The following is a 27388-nucleotide window of genomic DNA, read 5'->3' as shown; positions in this document are numbered from 1 at the left end:
AACTATATTTGAGGAAAAAATATGAGATAGGTACAATATAATTTTATTTAAGTTCTATTCTGCTTATTTTGTAATTTATTTTGTCATATCAAAAAGAAAAGAGATATTAAAGAGACTTTAAGTATGTTCAGTAATAATTATCAAGATTTGGCTGTGGTGCAGAGTACAAAATTTTTAAAAAATCTTTTTATATTTGAGAACTGCTAAACCACATTAGTGATATTTGCAGGCTGCTTCTTTCTATGGCTAATGGCCAGCTCAGCTGTGTCATAATAACTTCTTTGAATATAGTCATTTCCAATTTATCATTCAAATATTTTGTCTCCCACCCCCACCACTACTATTTGGCGTCTCAGTTAAAATCTAGACAGGGAAAAAATAAGCCCACAATGGGTTTTACAAGAATTTAAAGCAAGACAGAGAAAATTTTTAGTACATAGCAAAGGTAAATTGTGTGTTATCTGAGGACAGTGTTAGCACCTTCTAATATTGTGACTGCCTAACCAGTTTAGTGCTCTATACTCAATAGCACCTGGTTTTATTTTTTTCACTGAATCAAAAAGGACAACTGCAGAAGCAACTCCCCAACTAGTGGTTGAAATGAGCAAAAGCAATTTTAAGTGAGAAGAGACAGAGGTAGAAGTTTAAAATGGGAATTATTTCTCAGTGACAACAGCTCCAATTTCCCCATTAGGTCACTTATTTATTCATTTATTTAGAAAATTACTTATTGAACATCTCCTGCATGCAATATAAACTGGACACTGTTAGAGATACATAGGTGATTCACAGATGACTAAGGTACACTGCAGTCTCAGAGTGTAAGAGAAAGGAGAAAATATAGACACAAATAATTCTAAGGTGAGATACAACTACCCACATAGCTGAGGGTGATCAAAGGAGAACATAGTCTGGGAAGGTGCTAGTGGCAAAAACCTGAGCAATAAAATGTTCTCCTCTAATAACTATTTTCAACACAGAACCACATGTAACCCATCAAACTGCCATTCATCCGGCTGCAGCTCCAACCAAAGTCTTGCTGTGATTGGAGATTTTTGGTTTCATGTAGCGTCAGGAAAGCTAAAACTGCCCTCTAAGATCTTAAGGTTTTCAAAGGTTCTGATGAGAGTGGCGAGCGGATGGGGATTTAGGAGGGTAGGTTGTTGTCTGCAATGTCAGAGAGATCTCTGTGGCTGCTAGACTAAAACTGACCAGAGCTTCAATGAATAATCTGGATGCTGCTTCAACAGAGTACACTGGCTTGAGACTGCAGACTCAGTAAGTAAGACAAGAAAGTGACAACTCAGAATCCAAGGGCTCATCTGCAACCATTGGAAATTCATGAATACACTCCTTGGGCTTTGCTGATAAACTCTTCCTGTAGGATCTCTCCTGAGCTGAGCAGCCTGACAGTCTGAGCTCATTGACATTGTGTAGTCCTGTGGCCATTCAGGGGATGATACTTCTAAGCAAAGGGATAGAGACAATCTTTGTGATCACTATAAACTTTTAAAAAAGTAAAACTGGAAGTATCAAGACTAAAACAGCTTTACTGAACAGTTAGCAATCAAATGTGCTCTGAGTTTCAAGGACATCTCAACGACAGTTGACTGTAAATGGAATTTTGATGTAATCCACTTATAATAGGTAATTAAGTATATCTAGTTTAATATTTGTCAGACTTAGTATGTCTCCTGAATGTCAAAAACCCAGTTTACTATAAAATTCCATAGTTTCAAAGGTCCTCGTAAAGTCAATGATCCATTACTGAGCTATGCATTTTTATCCCTTGGTTAAGGAGTTGTTCCTTTTACCCTTTAAAATATGATAGAGAGAAGAAAGAAAAAAAAAAGTGGTTAACATTATTCAGTGTATCATAGGTAATGTGTTTTACATTGGCAATTTCTTTTTCCAATTCCATAACTTTATTCATTTCCAAAGAAATCTGGTTTTCATCTACAGGCAATCCTCTTTCCTGACGAATCAATTTGGCCACAGAAATCATAAAATTCACATATGCTGTACAAGCCTGTAAGAAATAAATAACAATAAATTACTGGTGAACCTTCTAAATACTCTTCATAGTGCTTTAAGTTAAAAATTTATTTTCAATTCAATATTAATTTTTGGTAACAGATAAAACAGTAAAATAAAAACCCTTTCTAAATCCTAAAAGAAATGACCTGTACAGATTCTTAAAAAAGGTCAACATGTCTTTGAACAAGAACAAAACAATAAAGTACAGCTTTAAAAGTACTGAGTAATTTATAACTGTGGTTATAGAGATTTTGCAATTTTCAGTTTTTAGTGCTAAGTAATTCATAACTGGTTATGGAGATTTTGTAATTTTCAGTTTTTAATCAAGTTATTTTAAGTTACCTTAATAAGAATGAAGTTGCAAAACACGTGATCAGCAATAACCTAATATTTTTTTCTTAAATACTAATATATTCCTTTACCAAATTTCTTTTTCTTAGGTTTTCCTGCTCATACATATGTTTTTTCACCTATCCTTAAAGAAGTAGCCACAAACTCATAGAAATTTATCAGAATATCTTTATATCTGTCTCCTCTGGCCATGCAGTTTTTTTGTTTTTGTTTCTTTTTAATGAGTCTGTGTTCTCATGAGTTCCTCCAACACAAACAGGTGGGTGTCAGTTAATTCCATAGTTGGGTCCCATGAATATAAAATTTCTCTGTAAGATACCATATTTGGATATCAGCTTTTTCTAAGAATGCAAATTCAAATTGTTTTCATTTTTATCTTCACATACATTTTAACTTTCTGAAGGTATGCTATAAACTAGTTACATTATGAACCTTTTACAGAATATACAAATGCCTTATTCAAGTTTAGAGTGGCATCAACTCCAGGAAATTGAATGCCAATTACATAAATCTCAACCCATTGCCATTTAGCCATTATTATCTATCAATGGTTAAAATAAATTATGATACCATCTCACCAAAATTCACTCAAAACTTAAGCTCCCAACACCAGCTTAACAATGAACAATCATAATTAGGAAAGTCATGTCACACAAGTTTGGGATAGATGGACACTTCTGTGCTTCTAAGACTTGTTCACAGGATAAATACAAACGAACGCAAATAAAGACTCATGGACATGAACAATAGACTAGTGGTTACCAGGGGGTAGATGGGATAAAAGGGGTCAAATATGTGGTGACAGAAAGAAATCTAACTATAAGTAGTGAAAACACAATGCAATAAAAATAGTAATAGTGAAAAACTAAATACAAAGGAAGGCCATACAGTGCTTAACACTTTCACAATTTCAAGAGTGTGATATCCCTACTGATCAGTTACTGTTTACATTCACTACAAGTGCAAAGATATCTGAATTTACGGTGACTCATTAAGAGGATCAAACATAAAACTAATAAGAAGATGGAAGTATTTTATCTAGCAAGAATCTAAGAAAATCTACAGTGTGATTATCAATTTGAAAGTCAAGAGGACAGCTTTAAGTAAGGTTTAGGTATTGGCATTCTATGACCTTTACTAAATGCTAAGTAAACAGTTGCCTGGGGAGAAGGCTCTCTCTTTCATGGATACCCAGCAATGCTGGGGCTGTCTGGTTAGCATCTCTATCTATGAATCTGCTACTCAACAGAACAAACTATTTTTTAGCTGGGAGTCTGTATTAAAAATCTAATCACTAAGGTAACAGGATAATGGAATGTTTTTAGATATATTCTTGTCAACTCCATTCTTTTCCTTTTAAAGGTAATCAGAAATCTTGTTTCACTTTGAAGTAAACAAATCTGTCTGAGTTCATACCTTATGAGACCAACTGTTATAAAATAGAAGCATGTAATGTTTTGAATTAACTGTATTTCAAATCATATAAATTCATCTGCATTCAGCAGGGAATTACTACTGACTATGAAGGAAATGGTAATTTGAATTTTCCAATATTAACTTAATAAGATTTTTTTTTTACACGGTGGGATGCTTTTTTGTTAGTCAGGTGAGAGAACAGTAACAAGAATGCTCTCTCGCACTTTGTGATTCAGTAAACTGGTTCCACTCCAGTATCTTCATCCTTATAGATAAATCTAAAGTCTATGGAACTTGGCATGAGACAAGAATGGAGGACACTTTTGGTTTGCTAAGCTGGTCAAGCTTCCCAGAAAACTGGAAGCACAAGCTTCTGGGATGCTTAAATGTTTAATACAGCCACATGGAACACACTACTTCCTTTAATGAGCTCCATTACCTGGCAACTATGCTAATGCGACAGGTTAAAACATATGTCTGAGCATCCTGATAACCTTTTCCAGCTTCCGCATTTATGTCGTAGCTGTCAGAACCCAGGCTTACTGCTGCAGTTCAATACTTTCTTCAAGATGTGATTCTACCTTGAGGTTTTAATTTTCTTCCTTGAGATACTTCTACCTATGTAAAATGCCACCTTACGGTAACTGTCATGATTTGGGGGAAAAGGTAAACACATATTTTAACATTTAAATAGTTTGGCCGGAATGTTTTTAAAGTTGAAATTTAATTTTTCTATTTTGTCACTAAGAGAACATTAGTTATTAGGACAAGGGCCAGAGTTACCTATCTTTTTTGAATCAAAGCAGACTAGTCGAATCCTTGATACAGTGAATCATTTATGTGAGAAAACAATCCACCAAAATATCGATGTAGCTCTCCCTTTAAAAATAAAACACTGTAAATCTCAGTTATTATAACAGCAGGTTCGAAGATGATAATTGGATTTAAATGGTCGAGTAAAATCTATAACAGTAGTTTTGTGAGTTTTTAAAGTACACAATATCAATGAGAAGATATGTACCACTACCCACCATCATGAACTATTATTCTCATTAGAAGTATCTTCATTTTGCAGGACCAAGCAATGGTACCTATATATTAGTTCTGTCCAGAAGTTGGGCTCCTCCCACTTGAACAATAGCTGATATTTGTTGGAGTTGCCAAAGAGGAAGAGAACTATTTCATTTGACTATCATCCTTCAAACTTTAGTATCTTTAACGAGTGACAGCAAGACCTAGGGAAGAACTGATAGCTCGGCAGTCAGAATGGCTAATATTTGTGAACCTTAATGTGCCAACAACCTGTCGATCAGGAGTTTCATTTCCAAAGATTCTGTTCTGGGACACCCAGTTCTTAACAATTTTCTGCCTTCCCCTTTTTTGGGGAAGAAAACTGACATAATATGAAGCATGAAGTGACTGAGAAGTCATGGAACTATACTCTTCCTAGCTAGTGATGCTGGAGGATATTCAATAGTGTTACACAGAAAGTTTTTTGGAGGAACATACAGAAGACATTAAGCAAGGAAGAAATGTTTCCTGTCAAAAATACTTGGAATTTTTTCCCCACTTTAAGCAGTGTGTCAGGGAGCAGGCAGCTGCCAGCACAGAGAGAGACCTGAGCAGGGGAAATACTGGACACAAGAGGATCCACTGTGGACCAGCATGGAGACTGTTTGGAGCATTCACCAGGTTATACGGAGGAGAACCTGCAGATTCATATGAGCATTTATTGTGTAATTTCTAAGGTTTCTTGCATGTTTAGGAAGCTGCACGTGGTTCTTTTTATAAACTTGGTTCAGCCAATCTCAAAAAAATTCCCTTATCATAGTTACTAAGTCCCAAGTTAAAGAGCTCCTTTATGTTTTATTAAATACAGATACCTGGACCTTGTAAACCCTCCTGACCATTAGTCACCTGGTGCCCAAAAAGGACAAAATAAGGACAGCAGTTTCCCTTGCAAGACTTGTTTTAACGAGTCAACCAAGCAGCAGTCAGTCAGAGTGATCTTTTAAAAAAGCAAATATAATTACATCTAAATTATCCACCCACCCCAATCATTCACTTTATATCATAGCACCCTGTTTTAATTCCTTTATAACGGTACTCTCTCCATTTATATTATTTCCTGAAATAATCTACTTGTTTCTTTATTGTCTATCTCCTACTATTATAGTATGTGTTCCATGTGAAAAAGGACCCTTTCTGCCTTGTTTCCTTGGTAACCCTAATGCATAGGAAAGTATCTGTCACATAGTAGCAACTCAATGAATATGTGTGTCTGGGCTTGTGTTTTGGGTAAGTGGGCAAAGTCCTCTCTAGGTTTTGCTTGGTTCCAGCTCGTACCTGCTCATTGGCAGGACTGTGAACCTCAGCTGTGCTCTCACCGGGGCAGGCATAGCTCAGAGGAGTTTCCTGGTCTGTGTTTTCTCTTACTCAGACACATAACTCCTGGGTCTTTTCTTTCCAGCTTCTGACCATCCTGACCATGTTCTAAGTCCTCTATCCTTATCCCTAAAGTGCCTTCATTTTTTAGGAACCCCCAGTTTTTCAAAGAGCTCTAAATTTCTTCACGACTCTGGCATCCTTCTCCCTTGCCATGCCCCATGGCATTATATTCTAGCTTCTACTTTCCAACTCCTGCCTGACCCCCTCAGGCTCTCACCTGCTAGACCAGCGGTTTTCTCATGTTTCTTTTAGCCCTGAAATTCTCTGTTCAAGTAAGTATTTTGTTGTTGTATACACGAGTAAAATAAATTACGATGGACTTTCCTAAAGTATGTATACATGAAGGTGTGGCTATAAAAGTTCTACCTGTGGTTCTACTACTATTTTGCTAGTGTTCTAAGGCAAACCTCTTAACCTCAGATTTCTCACCCATAAACTCTATAAACATAATATATTACTGACTCTAGATCTGATCACCATTCTGTTACTTGACTACAAATACAGTATTTACCAGTCCATGGAGTGCACACTGTGGCAGGGATTGCTAAATGTCGCTGATACCCAAACTCCCTTTCTTCTTTTCAGTAATAGAACCTCCCTCCTCATCGACCCAACTTTAATGAGGCACATTTTTTGGCCACCCAGCTTAAGACTACATTTCCTAGTTTCCTTCATATTTATTTGTGGCCACATAGCAATGTTCTAACCAATAGAACGTATACAACTTCTCCATCACTTATATAAAAAAATGTATCATTTGTCGACCAATTTCCCTCTCCCTCTCCCCACCCCACCCGTGGCCTGAGATGAGAACAAAGCACTGGTGAACAAACTTTGACCGGTTAGTCTAATATAAAACACCAGAGGAGGTGGATGTCAGAACAACTAGGTCGAAGAAAGCTTTGGTCCTAGCCATTCCCATAGAGCAGAGCTTGCCACCTCGCCCAGACTGCCTGCCTACTCTTGGACTATAACAGGAAATGGAAGTAAACTTCTCTCTCATTTGATCTACAGTATTTTCAGGTCTCTCTGTTACTGGAGCGTAGCCAGGACCCAACTAATTCACAAACTTAAACACCTTGGGCACCAGAAAGTCAACATGAATCAATGAATCATATGGATGATGACTGCGAAATCTAGAGAACAAATACCTTTCCTAAAGGGGGCAAACACCACAAAGCTCCACATGGCCATGCAGGCCTAGGGTTTCCAGTTCTACTAGTTTATCAAGAAATCTGGATTCTCAAGTGAAATCTTCAAACTTTTTAGAATATTGGAAACTAATCCAAATTACAATAGAAACAAAAGCCTGCAGGTTAAAGGGGCCTCTGTATCAGACTCAAGCCTATGACTGCCAATTTGTGACCTGTTCTGCATTATGAGATAGCACTGAATATGAAATGCACAACAATGCAATCATCTTAACAACAGCTTTTTGGAAAAACGGCAACAAAAAAGAAACTTTACCATATCAAATGTACGGTATTTTCACATCAAAAACATTAAAAAAACAGAAAAAAAATGTATATTTTTAGAATTGGAAAAATGTGGTACGCTTTATAGGACACAATCTTAAATATGAAAAACATCCCAGTTGAAGATGATGAAAATGTAGTAGAATGAGCCAAAATTCCTCAATCATCCTCAACTCTGCAATAGGAAGCAGCTGGAGAGCTTGTAAAGCCAATAGTTGCAACCCACACAGTAACTAGAGTATAATAAACTCAAGTATCTCACATTTCTTTGATTGTGGCCTTCTATAATACATCTTTTTCTTCATTTCAATACTATGTAGCCACTCAAAAAGATACTTTATAGTAAATTTATTCCATGTTTTTGAACTTAATTATGCAAAATAAATGCTTAGCATAAAAATATTTAGTTAATAATTTTAACGAGGCAGTAATTTCAGCCACATCACTATACTGTGATCCATTAGCTCATCAAAGGTAAACTTAGCTTACTTCTGTGCTCCAAAATAATTATGAAGAAAACATTTACAGATCCAACACCTTCTCCAAATATCTGATAACACATCCCATTGCTGAGCTGCCTTCTGTTGTTCCTTCACAACAGATAAGCAGGAGCACACAAACCTCAGCTTCAAGGAGGTAAGGCTGGGAGACCCTTGGCTAGCTGATCAACATTTGGATCAGCACAGCGAAGGTTCGCCTTGAACCAGATGCCCCTACCTAGGGAGTCCTCTGAAAGTCGAAGCAGAAGGCCCCGGAAGCATGCTACAGAGTATGATGTGTCTCATACTAGACCATTCCTTGGTCCTCATCGGTACCACCCTCAACCATGATTAACCTGTTCATTTTTCAAATGATCCAATTTATAGCAGAATTAAAGCATTTCAAATGGACTTTTCAAAATGGATCATATGACAAGTACTAAAAATCAAGACATAAATAAGGAATTTCAGGTTTCCCTGTTTTTTAAAATACCTTCATTCATTCTGCTGAGAATATTCATTCTATCAAAGGGAGCTCACCATCATTTTTGATTTTAAGTATGTGTCCAGAGTGAAGAACATACAGAGTTTAAGTTTATCCTTGGTCTTAGTCTTTTTCACTATTTATAAGTTTACACCAAATGAGTCTGTAGTTTTATTTTTATTTTACTTTACTTTTACCTCTTTATATATTCCAGTGCATTCATAGTAGTCTCTGGAAGGGAGGCCAAGTCGAGCTTGGTCAATCTATAAAAAATATACACAAGAAAATAAACCATTTAGCTGACACAGAACAGGTGGACAAAACACAAGCATGCTTCTTTCTGAGTGAATACACAGTCAGGAAATGGTTTCCACACTATTTCTAAGCATTAGACTGATGGGTAGTCAGATAATCTGAAAGACTGTGCTGTATATATTTGAGGAAATCCAAAGAAAACTTGAAAAGAAAATGTACTGGGGAGGATTTTTAATGCAGCACAGAAGGTGCAAGTGAACAAAAACATGTAAGAATCTAGGACTGGGGAGTTTCTAAATTACACATTTATCGGAGATTCCAGCTTCCTGAGATTCTAATATGCTCCCCTGGGGGACATTCTCTTCTAACTCTACTCTTAATTGGGATGTGAAAAAATAAAAGATGGAAAACCTCTATGGTAATGCTACAACTTTTTAGCTAGTGGAATCTCACGAGAGAATTTTTTTTCTGGAGAACCGCTACCCTATGGGAGATGAAGAAGACGTCTCCTCACTTCTCTCCAAAGCTGCTCTGCTCAGGACTTCATCAGACCCAGTTGCCAGCTGAGTGTGCAAAAAAGGAAACTCAGGTCTGCTATCCTGTGTCTAGTCCACCTCAAAGCCAGTGAGAGCTCCCCGGACACACCCGCAGCTCTGTACTATTGCTTCCCGTGCACTGCACGGGAAGAAGATGGGTAGATCGGCGAACCAGAGAATTTGTGGGTTAAAGTGAGAATCCTGGCACAAAGAGCCAGGATGATACGAAAGAAACGTCGCCCAGAGGAATGGCATGGAAAGAGCCAGAAGATATCTCTACCAGAAGGGTACTGCTCCTTCTCCAACCTCCTGACCCTCCTTAAAAAAAAAAAAAAAAAACTGTCATGATCATGATGATCAGGACGCTGGCATTCGGAAGCTCAAGGAGAGGACTTAGGAAGGGAGAGAAAGCGGTCCAGTGAAGAAGAGAGCTAGATTCAAGGCCTTGTGATTTTAATAAAAATGGCAATGAGGACTTATTCAATAGTGATATAAATATGATTCTATGACCTGCAACTTTAGGTTTAGTTTCTTTTACAGGAGACCATGGAAAAGCATTATGAATTTTTTGGTTCATTCCAAACATACTCGTTTAGTATTGATCTTGTTCTAAGTGACACTTTTGGTAAACCTAAATGAATCGCTTACATTTTTGAAAATAACCTAACAAAGCCATTTTAAAAGAATGGCATTTTATTTACCTTAACTGAGAAAAAAGTACAGACATTCTTTAGGGAGAAGCAAATTGTGTTTGAAATGCCTTTTTTATGTTCTTTTTGGCCACGATTAGGAATTTCTGGTTTCCAGACCTGTACTACTTATGTAAACCAGACCATGTTCCTTTCATGAACATACAAAGAAATTTGGTGCTTTTTCTAAGTAGGAGGGGCCTGAAGTCTTTCATTTCTTATCACTTATTTTATAAAGGGAGAGTTATCTAAAATGAAGCAGGAAGGAGAGATGAATGTCTACAACACATCATTAAGAAAATAACTTTCAAAATTGAAAATCCAGATATCAGGAATAGAACATTAATTTATTATTACCTTGTTCATTCACTTCAAATGAGAATATGCATTATTTGTAAATATCAATAATAATGTGTGCAGTTTTATTACAATTTAAAAATAACTTTGGCTGACAGCCACAAGCACTTACATGAATTATATGGTTCACAGAGCTCTTATCGTCAGTGCCAACGAAAAAATTAATAATGACTTTTTTCCCATATTTAGAATTCAGCTGTGCAATAGATTTCTCAGCTGTCCAAGAGGCACCTAAAGCAATGAAAGGTGAAGTTTACCTTTAGAAGTTTTAGTGCATTAATATGATAGTATAATGTAATAACAGATTTTATTTGAAATTATTTTTTTTAAGAAAAAAGGTAAACTGCCTTACCATACGTTTGCTCCCAGTTTTCCGTTACTACTGGCCACTCATATATATCTTGTAGAAGTTTGAGCAGTGGCGTTCCACCTCTGCTCTCAATAACAGCTTTTGAAAACAATGAAAATAAATTTATTAAGAAGTCTATGCATATTTTTGGCACACTCTTAATAAAATAAAATTAAGAACACTTACATTCATTTATACAAGATCTGTACAATGTTTTTGCTTTCTGCACTGCTACTATATCTTCAGTTTTGGGTTCCTGAAGGACTTCTGAAAGAGGGCATTTAATAAAATACATCAATATAATTGCTCATTTGCAGCTGTAATTAACATTTTCAGCACAGGTTCAGTAAGAAACTTGTTTCTTTGTACGTATGTTCACTCCCTCCCCAAGCCAAAACCCTACAGGAAAAACCAAATCCCTTACCTGATCATAATTCCTAGTACAGAACTGGGGGTTAGTTTCATTAGCCAAGTTACATGAAAGTGTTTTTGACTAGATTATCTTTTTTATGTGTGAATGGTGATGTGTGCCGCTCTGCCATAGATAAGTTACTTTTCTTTGAAATCGAGATTAAAAAGAAAACAAATAATAATACGCAGGAATTTGGAATTTAATATGATAGTCCTCTTGATGGCTGAAAAATAATTATCTTTGTGTGATTGTACTGTTCATGCTCCGTATGAATTGAATAAATTGTTCTACTTGCTTGGTTGCTGGAAAATAGCAAAACTTGTTTTTCTACAAAATAACTTTTAGAAGAGGAGAGAGGATGGCAGATAGCAGAGTGTTAGACAAGACTTTCTCTACTTCCCAGGGAAAGTGTCTTAGCTGGATTAGAAAAAAATATACCTATTCTAGGAAGGCAAGTCTTAGTAATGTCTGATAGGGATTTCGACACATGCCTGGGATGGGAAGGCCGTGTAGGTGGTGTCTAGTGGCATCCTTAATTTCTTCTTCTGTATAATGGAATAAAGATGCTATCCCTAGGGATGATAGGGTTTAATTGTTTGTGTAATTAGAAATGAAAGCAGGAATGCTAAGAAATACCAACATATCCATTTCCGTGTCCACCACCCTCCAATTGACTGGGTGGTGGTCCACAAAACTTAGACGGATTATTGACTTCAGGCTTGTGCACTATTCCCTGTAATGGCTAAGATTTGTAGCCTAAAAAATGGATATAGTAAGAGAAAAATCATTGATACAAAATCTACTAACCTTTCAAAATGACTTCCAGTTCATCTCTTAAAATGTCAAAATTACTGTAACGGGAGCTGGTCTCAGGAATGACATTGCGTTTCAGCCAACCTCCACAGGCGTACTTGAAAAAGTCTGAACAAGGCTCAACAGTGGTATCCATATTCTGGATGAGTCGAGCAGCTGAAAGACCAGAGAGAGGATGAGATAAAACAAAGAATGTGTTTCTTAAGTCGTTTGGAAAGGGAAAAAAGGAGGCATGTTGTTTCTTCCCCTCATGAGCATGTCAACTGGCCTGATGCTCCTTTTTCTGACTTAAGTTATTGTCAATTTGAGATGGAATGATATATATTATATATATATAGTCCTATTTTACTATAGTTGGTTGATTTTATTCTTGAGAAATCTAGGTCCTTCCCTCCTATCTCTTTCCCCTTCCCCCAAATAACTGAGGTCCTTGCTAGTTCACATATCAGTTGAAAAAAAGAATATAGGTCTGCCTTGGCCATCCTGGGCCTGAGGTTAACACAGGTCATTCACTCTTCACTTTGATAACTTTAGCTGCTGACTCTGCTCTTCAAAGGGTTGTGACTTTTGAACATCTCTGAATATCCAAGAAATGAGGGATTGTTAACAGATTTTACCATTTCAGTAAAGATCTGAAGCTAGTTATTACATCTTAGACCTTGTTTACAACATTTTTGCAATTCAAATTTGACATGGAATTTGCATTTGTTTATGTAGAGTCTGTCATTAAAAAATTGTCTGTAAGCTTTTTCATGTCCACTCTTTTATCTTTAAGGACTTCGGAAGAAAATGCAAATCAACCAACACGTAGCACTTACAATACACGAAACACCGACTGTGCTAGGTGCCGCGACTGATAAGACGATGTATCAAATATGAGTTATTGCCACTGAAAGGGAGCATATTTCGTACGGGAGGCCAATGTCCACAATTCCTACAGCTGGAACAGTGAGGAAACTCCCACTGCTCTCCCCACTTTCTCATACAACTCGAACTGCTTTGCAAGGAAAACAAAAGAGCAATTGAGAATTCGTCTGTGTCAAGAGAGTGTAAGTTCTCAAATGAGCTTTTGAAAATACTTCACTTTCTGAATAAATAAATTATTTAATTAAAAACTTCAGAAAACTGCTGAGCCGTGTGGAATTTTTCAACTTGGAATGGCAGATCTCTTTTCCAGCTGAGCCTCGAGCCTCCACTTCAAACCACCTCTGGACCCATTTGTTTGGCTGCCATCTCAGGCTCCATCTCTTTAATACTAAACTCTCTGGGTTGCCTCCAAACTTGTTCTCTCTGGACTTTTATACTTTGATATAGAGCACAATTGTTATCATGGCCTCCGGGTTTGAAACCTTAGCTAAAACTTTTTTTCTCCCTTGCCATTGGGCTTATCAGTAACTCCTTTGTTTCTCTTCTGTACTCTTCCTACCATCAGTGTCAACCTAGTTTACTTCTTCATTCATTGTCTTTTGATTAGAAGTCACCCAACTACTCGTCTTGCTAGTACAATCTCTCTACTTTTATATATTCTGCACATCTTTTGCAGATTAAACTTTCCAAAACACTCTTTCACACTGGCCATTCCCTTGTTCAAATATGTTGGGGACTTGACATGGTCAAGGTTAAATTACAACTCTTTAACTTGGTTTCTAAATCTTTACTAGACCAATCAGAGGTCTCCACCTGCCTTTTTTCTCTCTACATTTTCATACAAACTCTCTACTCCAACTAGATGGGCTTGTGCTACAAGTACTCCTGTGTTTTACCCTATGCCTTTGCTTCTGCTCCGCCACCACTCCCCCGGCCCCACTCAGCCTTTTAACCCCTCTCACTCTCTCCAAATTCTACCCACTTTTCAAAGTTCAGCTTATGTCCCATTTCCTCCCTGAAGCTTCCATTACTCCAAACTTCAGGGACTATTTCTTTCCCTGAACTGAAAGCTCATTGCCTCTCTCAATCTTTAATGCTTAGTTGAGGCCACTTTGGGTTTCCTCTAATGGATACCTACTCTACTTTCCTAACCATTCTTTTGATGGACTTGACCTCTTCATATTCCCATCACCTATCACCTCAGTAAAAGGTGTGAGAATATGTTTATGTGCAACAACGTTCCTGAATCACCCATGAGTCCTCTAACTCTTTGCTCCTACACGCTCTCCTCCCTTGCTCCTGCAGGTCAGACCAGTCCTCATTTCACGACCTCCAGGGTCCATCTCATCCTTTCGATTTCCACCACCTCCGTTCTCTTTCAGGCCCTCCCTCCTCCTCTCAGGCTCTATTCTCGCCCTTTCGCCCTAGATATGACCCTAGGCCTCTCCCCACCCTACCCGCCCTATATGCCAGTCAGATTAATGGTGTCATAACATTATGGCATGCCATTTTCCACCTCAAGGTTTTCAATATCACCTTTTGCATTCATACCGAAGCCCAGGGTCCACAGAATATTCTAACCCTAATGCATCTAGTGAAGCTTCTCTCTCACTCCTTTCTCACATGAGCCATCTGCCCCAACTAAATGAATGTTTTAAGTTTCTGCTGTGAAACACCTTATAATTTTCTGCGTCTGCAACTTTGACCGTGTTACCTTAACTGCTACTAAAATATTTTTTTTCCACATTTAAAAATTTCAGGCAATTTTTAAGGCTCAGTTCCAATCTTCCTTATTCATGAAGGATTGTCCTTACAAAGCTCCTATCAGCTGGCATCATATACACTTTGTTGTTGTTGTTGTTGTTGTTGTTATTGTTGGAAAAATCTTTATCTCCTCCACTGGACCGTGGTTCTGGTAAAGGGAATGTATATTCCAGCTCTCTCACAGACCCTAAATTGTGCTCAATCCTGACTTGTCAGAAGAACCTTTAACTTGTTATCCTAGGTAAAAATTAGGAAATTTATCTACAAAAGGTGGAATGAAAAAGAAATTCCCTTGAACTTTGAAGGAAATAAAGATATGATGACAGGGAAAGTGAAAATAAAGATCTAAATACATAGAAGATGATCATGTACAGTGAAAAACCAGAAAATTGGAGCCTGAAAGAAAAGCTCACTAAAGACATTCTTAGCATACATTTTTAACCATTTTATGTAACTCTTACTTTTCAAAATAGTTTAAAAATTTTAAGCTGAATATTATAAAGGCTCCTACCATTTGGGGAGCACTTTTATTTTCTTCTTCTCTCTGGAGAAATGGATAGTTCATGTCCCAACACCCCAGAATAATAAACTCCTAGTTGGGAGAGCAGTGATGAAAAAATAGAATAAACAAAAATCAGGAACAAGTCTTATTGCCTATTTGGAAACATCACGTGACCTTTCATGCACACTGAACCAAAAGGAGGAGTGGCGCTTGCAGAGCTATGTTCGTGAGTGCAAATCTACTGTCACACATTGCATCTGTACTTTCCACATCTCCCACAAGGACAAAAAGATGCTCCTTCTCTTAGGCTGAATTCCTCACTAGATACCCAACACAGTTAAAGCAATTCCATCTGGGCAACAAATCAAAGATGCAGCATTTAAACAACTTGTGAGGGATATGCAGACAAGAGATAGGAAGAGGCAACTTTGCAAATTCCTTCCTGTGCCACTTTTTAAATTTCCCTATGACCAGAGAACTCATCTGAGCATGGGCACTTCCAGACACTTCAAAGAGAGCTCTCTGTCCTCATGAATGTTTTAGGGCCATGGGCCAAAGCAAGTCATGGGCTAACACTTTTATGCTGGGTCTTTGATCAACCTTCCTTTAATCTCTTATCGTGGGTTTGATTCTGGTTTTGCACCCTATCCTCCGGACCTCCTCTGTGCTGACTTTTCTTTGAAGTCAGCAGTGGACTTGTGAGTAGAAGGGCCGTAGGAAACAGACGCATAACTGTCAAACTGGTTATAATTGTTTTTATATTTTGTACTTTGTTTGGAATTACTCAACCTTTCTACATTGCCACACCTGGGCTCTTCAGTTATTTCCTCATCTGTGGGCCTGTGGCTTCTGAGTAAACAAATGTGGTTTAGAAACAAAATTATTTATCTTAACAAGTAGATATAAAAACTGATGTAGTAAAAGGCATGGCATTGACATGGAATGCTGTTGACCAGATATTTGTAAAGTGAAAGAAAAAATACAATATGATTTTTAAAAATCTGTATAAAAGGACAGAAAGTCTAAGGGGCATTTATGGCAGTTATATCTGAGTGGAGGGATTATAAGTGTGTTTAATTTTGTATTATTTGCTTATGTTTATTTTCTGATTTGTATGAGATGAACGTGCATTGTTTTTGCAATCAGAAAAAAGTTTATTTTTAATTTAAGGAAATAAAGACAAGAAAAGTAATCTTCTATTAATAATGAGCTTATTTCTTATGAATGACAATTCTGAATGTTCTAAACCGATAATAAATGACATACCATTATTTTCCAAACTAATCTTCTTGTAACATTCTCTCAACTTATTTGACTACAGGAATTAAAAACAAGTTCAACTACTATCTGGGAAGTCATTAATTACTGTATTCATTACCAAGGGCCTATCGTGTGGATATGGATTAGGAGGTGCCGTATAAGCTGGGAAAATGTTTGGGGTGCTTAAATCAGGCAGACCTGTTTTGAATCCCTGAGCATCAGCACATTTTAGTTTATAGCAGTCACGCCTTACCCACGGTTTTGCTTTCTGTGGTTTCAGTTACCTGCAGTCAACTGCGGTCCAAATATTAAATGGAAAATTTCAGAAATAAATAATTCACAAGTTTTAAATTGTACACTGTTCCGAGTAGTATGAAGAAATCCCACACTATCCTGCTGCATCTCATCCAGATGTGAATCCTCCCTTTGTCCAGTGCATCCAGGCTGTATTTGCTACCTGTCTGGTAGGCACTTGGTAGCTGTTTCGATTATCAGATTGACAGTTGCAGTACCACAGTGCTTGTATTCAAGTCACCCTTATTTTACTGAATAATGGCCTCAAAGCACAAAAATAGTGATACTGGCAATTCATATACATCAAAGAAAAGCAGTAAAGTTCTTCCTGTAAGTCAAATGGTATGTCTATATAGGAAATAGCATGGTGTCTACAGGATTCAATACTTATTCTCGATTTCAGGTACCCACTGGAAGTCTTAGAACATATCCCCCCTGGATAAGAGAGAGCAACTGTACAAGATTAAGAAATGTCCCTAAGATTAAGCAGCTAGTAAACAATGGCACACCAGGACTTTCATTTAGGTAACTGCAGCTCCGAACTCATCCTCTTTCCTCCATACTTTGGATACAGCAGATGGGAACATATGAGAAGCGTATTTCTTCTTTCTTATTCTTTCCCAATCACCTCTTATTTTCCTCTGGCCCTGACTCTTCTTTACTTCCTCTTCTCCCTGCCTTTCTCAGAGCCATAGCTTCCCTCCTTTCCCAATGTCAACCTTATCACTAGCAATTAGTGCTGGGTCAAAGGCAAGAGAAAACATCAAGACTTTGGAAGGTCTATAGTGGCCAGAAAGAAGGAAAGGGAAAAAACACGAATTCTTCACAGTGGGGCAAGCAGACAGGAAAGTGGCATGGAAGCTATCTGTCCTCAAAGGCACATCCAGTAGTGTGTCTTATTGAGGTGTACGTGGAAGCAGGGTTCTGCCTAATCTACCTTTGGATAGAAGACACTGGATTATTGAGAGGGAAAAATCTCAGTGATGTTTTTAGAGCAGTGCTTTTCAACCCAGGCTAACCATGTGAACCATCTTAGAAGCCTTTTAATTATACAGATGCCCGGGATCTACCCCTAATCAGTTAAATCAGAATCTTTGAGGTGGTCCAGGCTGTTTTTTTTTTTTTTTTTTAAGGCTTCCTAAGTGGTTCTAATGTGCACTCAGGGGAGAACTGTCAGATCAGATAACAGAGAAACATGGAAAATGAGGACAAGTGAATCCAACCTCAGAAAGTAAAGATGGTCCTATATGAATGAGGCATATTTCTTCTTGCCTTTCCGGAACGTAAGTGTGAATGGGCTCTCATCATGACAACCCGTATTTCTAAGTGCACTTCAGTCTCTATGAGTCCTTGGCACAGTATTTACTACAGGGAGCCACATGTGTCCCTGTGTAAGCAAGCCACTTCTCCCAGGCCTCCACTCTACTATACTAACTTTGGCCTCTACGACCTCTTGCTGCAGACTCCATGCATGACCCTGCTGGTGCTGGAGCTGTTCGATGCATGGAAAATGCTTCTTTTCCATCTTTCATTGTCTTAGAGGGGTCCCAGGAGGGCTTCTCGTATCTCGAGGTGAAGAGATCTTTGAAATTTTACCTCCATGCCTCTCTCTCCCAAGAGCCACAAAGACCAACAGGCCCAGTCTGGGGGAGATTACAACAGCAAACACTTCATTACCTTCAGAATCACTTCTCTTCTCTGATGGCCAAGGCTTTGTTCAAGGAACATTTGTGTTGAGCTTGACTTACTGTTCTTTTAAGATGAGCTCTCTCTGTCTCAGGAGGCTCCTGGGCCTTGCAGGCAGTAGACTTAAACATAACCACTCCACCGGTTTCCAGAACATGATTAGACACAGTGGAATTTCAGCCACACACTGGAACCCTGCTACATGTCTACCTCAAGAGAAGACAATCTTGGGTTTGCCTTTAAATACCAATGGCACCCGTGCCATAAGATACCCCCCCTTTCCTATCTATTTGCACTGTTTTTCAGCCAAATCAGTAGTTTGCTAACTGAAAATGGGATTTTTGGTGCTGCACTGTGGAGAGGAGACTGTTGTTCTATGACATGATCACTGCTGGACCCACAAGCTAGATCTTGGACAAAACAGAGATCACTTCCCATAAATGTCCTCAGAGGCTGTCTGTGTGACCCTCACCCTGTGGCCCACAGCGTGCTAGCTCCTGAGACAGGCTGCTGCCCTATGCTAAGCAAGCACGTAAGGTGGTTTCCCTTCATCTGATGCCAGTTGCACCATAACCCTACCCATCCTGCCCTGCTCTGTATAGTTCTTTAGCACCTGCCACACAGCACAGACAATATCCACTTCATCATGCCACCGCCCAAGACGTGCCTCACATATAAGTTCCCCCAATACACTCTTAATGTAATGCTGGAATTGTCAGCATCTTTTTTTGGTCTATCCTACCCTCCGCTTACAGAGGCATCTTCTCAGGGCTCTTCCCCAGGTCTGTGTGTATGAATATGTACACGACAAGTGTCTCAATGTTCATACGTGTACATTCCCTAGAGGCTAGTTTTCCAGGCGCACACGCACGTGCGTGCATGTGTATGTGTCTGTGTTTGAAAGAAATTTCTGCATGTGTAAAGAGTTTCTGAGGAAACTGTCAGTAAAATAAAGGAAACTTGAAATAAATAAGATTGATACAGCAGCAAATGAATAAACTGGAGAGCACAAAGCTTTGAGCTAGAGCACCTTTTTGTGGGTTTAATTTTATTCAACACTGGTCCCTACTTAAGGTCACTGATGCCTTCCCATGAGAATGTAATGGAATTCCTGGGAATTACAAAACAAATACAGTCGATTTTCATTATTCAGTGGAATTTTGTTCTAAAGTGGCCACTAACACTGAATTAGCAAGTATTGAATCATTGACCCTTGGGGGAACACAAGGTTAGGTTCCTATGAGCTCCTGATCACATGACATTTTCATCAACTGATCAACACATAATCATGTTTTATGTGTGATTCTGTTTTATTTAAAAATATTTAATGTATATCACTAATTAACTAACATCGAACTCGCAACCAATAGCACTGCAACTTACACCTGAACAAATCTCATCTCATACTTGTCTTTTCTCTGTAAGGCACACCACGGCCTTCTTATTCTTGGCCACGCCAGATCACCCTTCAGTACTATGCTTGGTGACCATTTTAAACAAAGAAATCATCAACAGAAAGCACAAAAAGTGTGGAAAATGTGGCACTACAGAGACCAAGAGACGGAATCACATTTACAGGCTCCGTGTGGTGCCTCAGCTGGGTTTGCGTGTGTACAGCGACTCAAGTCTTGTACCAATCTGAGTGTGTCTGCACCGCAACTATTAAACTTAGGATCCCAAACAAATTTTAGCTGACAGGTGAATTAGCAAATAGGGAATTCACAACTATAATTAGGATCTTCTATAGTTTTGTCCATTTTTAGTTTGAGGTTTTTTGAAATATTCAGGAAAACATACAATACAGACAGCAAAATTAAGTGGAAATGGGATGCAAACAATTTTTCTCAATTAACACTGTATTTTAAAAACTCTTGGCCCCAGTATGTTTTAGTGTCAAATATCTGAAATGAGATAGGCAGCTCTTTACAACACATACAGCACATACTTGGCTCCATGGCTAAATTTCTGCACTGACTATTCTTGCTCCACTCAGAAGGATGGTCTAGGGCAGGGGTCCTCAACCCCTGGGCCACGAACCAGTGGGTGGCCAGTGAGGAACCAGGCTGCATAGCAGGAGGTGAGCAGCAGGCGAGTGGGCTAAGCTTCATCTGTGTTTGTAGCCGCTCCCTAGCGCTAGCATCACCATCTCGGTTCTACCTCCGATCGTCAGCCATTAGAGTCTCACAGGAGCACCGGTCCCTGGCACCAAAAAGGTTAAGCACCTCTGGTCTAGGAAACGGTATATAAGCAAAACTGTCTTCAGCTTGTTGTCTCCAACTTGACCTAAGCCCTTGGCTTTTCGACCACAATCATATAACATTTTCATTTCGGTATCTTAAAATCACTATAATCAGTCTGACTTATGACTGTTTTGAAAGGGTGTAGGAAAGGGCAGAGAAAAGTTGGGAACCCCAGGAGCAAATGCTCTTGCGAAGCCCTTAGGGCATGTTATTTCTGATCCAATCCTCTGTCCTAAATGTTTGCTTTATTAACAGACACTAAGCCTGATATTTCTGACTAGGCAAGTTTTGAAAATTTAAAAATGTCCTTTGACAACATTCTGAAAGTATTTCTTACCTCATTCTCCTGCTGCCACCCTCCTCCCACCATCCCCCAACTAAAATTAAGGCAAAGTCAGAACATTTTGAAAGAACACAAGGAAAATGCAATGTAATCACAACGGGTCACAAAGGACTCCATTCAAGAGGCAGTAATGTGGAAACTAGAATCTGGGGGACCATTACTAAAGAGAAAATGACTGAAAATTAGCAAGCACACAGACTAATGCTAATAAGAACCAAATGGTTTTCATTGCAAACATTCTGGATTCTTCTACAATCCAGTCCTCACATTTAAATGAAATCCTTCTCCCCAAATCACTTTTTGTGATAACTCTGTCGAAGAAAGGTTGGGAGTGAGACAGGGTAATACCCGATGCTGAATGTGATCTGGACTGCAAGTTTTTCATTTAATTCCGACACTCTCTGTCAACTTCTGGTTAAGTTCCAACTAAGCCAAGGTCAAGTGTTAGACCTATCTAACTGGTCAGCATGAAGAAAAGCCATCGCTATACAACTGTTCAGAAACTGTGGATTTACACAAGTAAATCTGAGGGAAATTTTCAAGCACAGTGAATTAACTCTGTAGAGTTGCAGCTCTCAAGAAAGGAGACTCATTTTTTGTGTTCTAGCTGGAGAAAAAAATAGTTTATAATTATATTTCTTATATACGTGTGACCAATTCATCTTAAATGCATAGGCATACACACACAAAGGCACAGGCCTATAAATAGTTAACTTAGAATCCATTCGCTATCAGAGTTACATATGGAATGTTAGCTATAGCAGTGGGCCCCAACCTTTCTGGCACCAGGGACCAGTGCTCCTATGAGAACCTAATGCCTGATGATCTGAAGTGGAGCTGAGGCGGTGATGCTAGTGCCAAGGAGCAGCTGCAAATGCAGATGAAGCTTCGCTCCCTTTCCTCCCACTCACCTCTTGCTGTGTGGCCTGGTTCCTAACAGACCACAGACCGGTACCAGTCTGCAGCCCAGGGGTCGGGGACCCCTGAACTAGAGGATTTTTTATTTGGGTTTAGCCAAAGAGATTTACGTAATCATAACAATAATGAAGTTAATGTTTGACATGTATCAGTCATGCTAGGTGCTTTTTCTCAATTTTTTAACATTTAACTCTATATGTAACTATATTTATGTACCCATTTTTGATGTAGAAATTGAGGGTAAGGAAGGAAGTCGCACCTATAATCACACGGTTATTAAGTAGCAAAGTTGACTTCAAGCAGCCTGGTGGCTAGAGTCTTAGCTCTTCACTATGATGCTGGTTTTAATTCTTTTTCTTCCTTATCATTGCTCTATAAAATAGGACATATTACCTCTATTTTAAGGAAATCTAGCTATAGGCTGATTACAGGCTCAAGGTCACCAATATGAATTTAGATTGTGCCCAGGTCTGATTTTAAGTTGATGTTTTTTCTACAGTATCATTCTGCTGTAACTCCAAATAACAAGAGGGAGAAAATCCAAATTAAATTATACAGAAACCACTGTTTTTATTGTTGTTGTTTTGGATCTTTTTTTGATGTTCAATTAAAATTTTAATTGGTCCATAACATGAATAGAGCTACATGAATTTTTCACCTCACTTGGCTCTAGATTTTAGAAGTTGTTGAGATAATCACAGAACTCCAAAGTCTAATGGACCCACAATAATAATCCTTAGCTGGCTCTTCCCAAATGAGTGAAATTCTTAAGCCTTATTTCATAGCCTTTTTAAATAAATGGCCCACAGCCGAGTGGGAAGGACAATCGTTTTCCAGTAGGGATTTCTCCAATTTTCACAACCAAAAACATCTTCTGCTAATAAATGAAAGCCCCGAAACTGTGTTACAGTTGAATTGAAGTGCCATAAGTCTAAAAATAATTTTTCTTTTTCAGGTCCAATTTGCATTTTAAATCCTAAAAGATTCTTTGCTACTAAAAAGCTATTAGAGGTTACACTGCAACTTAAATATAATATATCACTTAAAATTAGTTATGAGGGCCGTGTGCTGATTATAATGTTAATGAGCAATCATGGTTTTTTTTTTTTTTGTAAGGAAGTATATAGAAGGTCACGAAAAGGCTACATTGTTCCCTTAGTAACTCTCTCAGGTAGATCCCAAGGTTCCCGGACACTGGCAGGTGTCTCTGAAGAAGAAACAATGAAATGACATATTCATGTTTCTCCCATTTAAACACTTTGTTGTTTTAGATCATGTTGTTGAACAAGAATAATCAGACTGATTTCAATAATGTGTAATTACTAAGAGCAACTCAAAAACCTTTTGCCTTTACATCAGTTTTGGTTAGGAAGTGGTTCAAACAGGTCAGAGCAGGAGGATAAACTGGGTTAACGGTGCTTCTCAAATGCTGCCTAAAATGAAGTCGAAAATGTATAAAGGCTCTTCTCTAGTGAGCGCTGTTAATTTAGTATATATTAATAAACCATGAGTTTAGTTGACACAAGGTAGTGTTTGTTTCCATTTTCTAAAGAATAAATATCTCCTTTCTATTATAGAAGGTCCAGAGGATTATTCTAAATCACTGGCCTCCTCCAAAAAGATTTTCACCTGTGGAGCATGAAAAGACTGAAACTTTTCATTTCACTTTGACAAATATTTTTGAGTATCCCTCTATGTTTGACATTATTCGGAACCAAATATACCATCATGGGAAAAAAACGGACATAATCCCTGCCCTCACAGAGCTTGCAGATTTTCTTCTGAAACAAGGCTATTTCTTTCATAATGTACATAAGCTCCTATAATGGAACTATATATCTAGATATGAAGGGTTGTTATACACAGTTCTTATTTTCAATTCCAAAAATTAGCCAATATTCACCTGACAAGTAAAGTACCTGTTTTATATGGAAGCTAGAGACAAGGAGTCACTCTCAGTGAGTTTACGCTTGCATGTGGGAGCTGACCAGGAATTTGAATGAGCACGCTACAAATGAAGCCACCAGAGAGAGAGAAGCCTTAGAGGGTGATGGTTGAAGAGTCACGACACTTGCTAAATAGTGCAGTTTAAGAGAAGGAAAGCTTAAGGGCTTCATTAAAGGAGACCAGAAATGAGTTATTGAGAAGGGAGAAAGAAGCTCCAAGAGAAATGGAGATGGAAGAGAAAGGCCAGACTAATGGAGATTTTAGTCCTAGAGAGCTGGAAATGCTTACCTGAGTGGGACATTAGTTGAAAATAATCTTTGAAACAGGAAAAGAGTGGAAAAGAGAACTACATATAGAAAACGTTTCCTTGCTGACCTAGTTCTAGCTTAGGACAGTAGATTTCACAAGATAAATTAAACAATTGAGAAGAGAATAATTGACTTTACTGCCAGCAAAGGAGATGAATCAGACAGAAAAGGGCTAAAGTTAGGAGCCTTGACAGAGAAATAGAGAACTGAGAGATCTGACTTACATAAATGGGGCAAAGCCAGATTGATGACACTTGCTGCTGTATGTTGTACCAGGTGCCCTGAAAAATCGCTTTGCTTTGAAAACAACCGTTATGTGACCTCGAGATAAGGAATCTGACCATAAATATAAAGAATGAATAAAATATTTATTTAATAGACCAATCTTTATTGACAATTTGTTATGTGCCACGTACCTTGCTAGTTGCTCTAAACAAAATGGTGAATAAGATAGAAATAGTCAAAACTTATTTTATAGTGGGAAAAACTAGACATTGGATAACTGACTATAGGTGAGATGTGAGTTTATGTGCAGTGGATATGGTGGGCTAGGAGTAAAGAAGGAATTAGCTAGGCCGAGGTGGAGGGTAGAAACAGCAATCCATTCATTCATTTATTCATTCAGCCATTTAACAGATATTTGAGTCGGGTACTGAGCTCTATTCCAGGCAGAGAAGGTGAGTAATGGCTTTGACAAAAGAGGCAACCGAAAGAGGGCTGGAGTGTAGAGTGGCTCTCTATGAGTGTGGAGAGGTAGGCCGTCCTCTGAAGGAAGAATACAGGATAAATAAAGGATGAAGACCTAGGTTCTCAAGGTTTCAGCACCCCAGATGAAGCCGGGCCTATCTTTGATTGGTGGAAGCAACTGTGTGGGAACTAATAAGCAGGGGCTTGGCCTTTGTCACTTTGTCCGGTGAAATGGAGGGATCTGATCATAGGAAAGAGGACTTACTCTTGCCAAGGGTGAAGGAAACAGCCCACCTCGTCCTAGAGGTCCTCAACACGGCCATCTCCCAGGAACAGCTCTCCCTTTATTCTCGATCTATATTTACGGCTGGTCGCAAAGTTCAAAATCATCTCATAACACATGACCTGTCAAGTCGGCTTAGGCTTTCATGAGCCTTAGCTTGGACTAGTTCTCTCCATGAATCCAGACAGAGTTCTTGTGGGCTGTACATGCTAAGCTGCCCTTGACTTCTGTGAGGTTCACACATCATAGCATCATTTATATGACCACATGTTCAGGTGATAGACGGAGCCTTAGACCACCAACAGTGCAATGAGTTATCAGTACAAGATGTGTAATTTCTGAGAAATAACTCAAAGTATATTTCTAAGTAACCCACAGAGTATAAAAGCAAGGATAATTGTAACCCTCCACCCAAAGCAAGGATTCTAATTTCAACACTTTGCACAGTGACAGATCCATAATGGACATTCCAAAATAATCCTTCATTCTCAGTTAGTTAAGTCTTTTTATAGTAACAGATCACCGTCTGTTATTTAAATGCTTTAAAAACCACACATGCCCTTTATCGGAATCGTAGAATATTTTGATACTGGTTTCTTTTTCCTGTTTCTACATTTGAATTAAAAATGATTTTGTTGTTCATTTAAAGTCAGGCATTATCTGAAAAATTTTGAACTTTCACACATAATTAGATTTTCTTTTATTAAACAAAACAAGACAACTGATTCTTCACTCCTACGTTTTTAATATTAATAGGTGTTGTGGCTGGTAGTTGAGGGAAAAGCAGGATCCTTGGCTTTCTGTGTTGGCATACAAAATTAATAAGCTGTTCCTTCCTCTGTAAATGAAGAAGCATTTTTCTTCCATATAAAATGTTTGTCATTTACATAAACTGGGCTCAGGTAGAAGTAGTTTTGAGCTAGTCCAATGAGACTGTATCTTATTTTACAAGGGATCAGAAACAGAGGGAGCTCCTAGCTAAAAGCAATGGAAAGAAGCTATATAGAATGAGGACCAGCAGGCAGCGTCCAGAACTGGGAAATGAGCCAAAAATGAGATCTCAGGGGACAAGGTAGGAATCCACTTACTAGAGGCAGTCACCAGGTGCGAAACTGACTGGATGTGGGGCCAGAGCCATGGACCTTGGTCTTAGTGAGTGTCTGGACCTGCAATGGGGCTGATCCTGCAACACGGGCCCTGCATGAAACTAAACCAGTCTAACTTTTCAAATCTTCCCACTTCTTTTCTTTGTTTAAATTTTACTACCATAGTTGAAATACATCACATGACGTTTCATAGCATCTGTTGCTACTATCTTATGTTCTCTTTATCTACAGCAACTAGAACAGTGCTCAATAAATATCTGGAGAAGACAGGACTCATGATGCTGGGGAAATCCCCAAACCGCCTGGTTTAACGCCATTTCAGATTATGGCCTTCAACTTCGACGAGGCCATCGGTTCTATGTGGCCCTGGTTTGCCTTCACTTCCACTCCTCCCACTGCCTCTTTTAAGGATTCAATAGTCTCCTCACTTTTTCTGCCAGCTTACTCCCAGGAGCAGAGTTTGCCGGTGACTTTACTGAGAAAACTGAAGTAACTGGACAATGAGCCATGTGGCTCCCTACCCTTCCCAGCCTTTACACTTAGTATTTGCATCCAAACCATCACCGCGTCGTTCCCCTGGCAACAGAGGAAGACGACGTCCTCCTCCATCTTAGAGTAGCCTTTCCTCCGGGCATACCCTTTCTTATATCTATCTCCCAGGAACAAGATCGACATGTTTCCCACATTCCACCTGCATCTCACGCCTCTTCCTCTCTGCGTTCATTTCCCAGTCAACCTCTCCGCTGCATTTCACTGCACTTTATTGATTTTCCTTCCACTTCCCTGATTCCTCCTTTTCGGTCTCCTTTGGAAATCTTTGTTTCCTTCCTAGGGCATCTCAACCACACCGTCCATATGCTGACGACTCCCACATCCTGATCTCCAACCTTGGCTTCCCTGACCTTTGACACATGGAAGACTTAGTGAAGAAGGGCCAGGTTGAAACCCCTGAAACAGACGCCTCACAGAGTCCCCAGCTTCACTTTGCCTTGCCCTATAGCTTAATGATTGTCCCCACCTGCTTGGAACGTCCCCTGCCATAGAAAATTGCCCTGAGACTAATGATTAATACCTTTATGCTT

The 27388-nt window shown here is 38.8% G+C and overlaps 1 protein-coding gene across 6 annotated transcripts in view; it reads right to left on the bottom strand.

The window, feature by feature from the left end:
- The window catches only part of MME (membrane metalloendopeptidase), an 84360-nt gene that overhangs the window by 41149 nt on the left and 15823 nt on the right, over positions 1–27388 (bottom strand). For all 6 annotated transcript variants that reach the window (XM_036218991.1, XM_036218992.1, XM_036218993.1 and 3 more), the window contains exons 4-9: positions 12096–12257; positions 11063–11143; positions 10880–10975; positions 10640–10758; positions 8888–8953; positions 1895–2029 (exon numbers count right to left, since the gene is read on the bottom strand). In XM_036218991.1, coding sequence (XP_036074884.1) covers positions 1895–2029; positions 8888–8953; positions 10640–10758; positions 10880–10975; positions 11063–11143; positions 12096–12257 — 659 coding nt within the window. The remainder of the gene's footprint in view (positions 1–1894; positions 2030–8887; positions 8954–10639; positions 10759–10879; positions 10976–11062; positions 11144–12095; positions 12258–27388) is intronic.

The sequence above is a fragment of the Rousettus aegyptiacus genome, unplaced genomic scaffold, assembly GCF_014176215.1.
Source record: "Rousettus aegyptiacus isolate mRouAeg1 unplaced genomic scaffold, mRouAeg1.p scaffold_m13_p_4, whole genome shotgun sequence".
NCBI lineage: Eukaryota > Metazoa > Chordata > Mammalia > Chiroptera > Pteropodidae > Rousettus > Rousettus aegyptiacus.
This window is presented reverse-complemented; position numbering and strand designations above follow the sequence as displayed.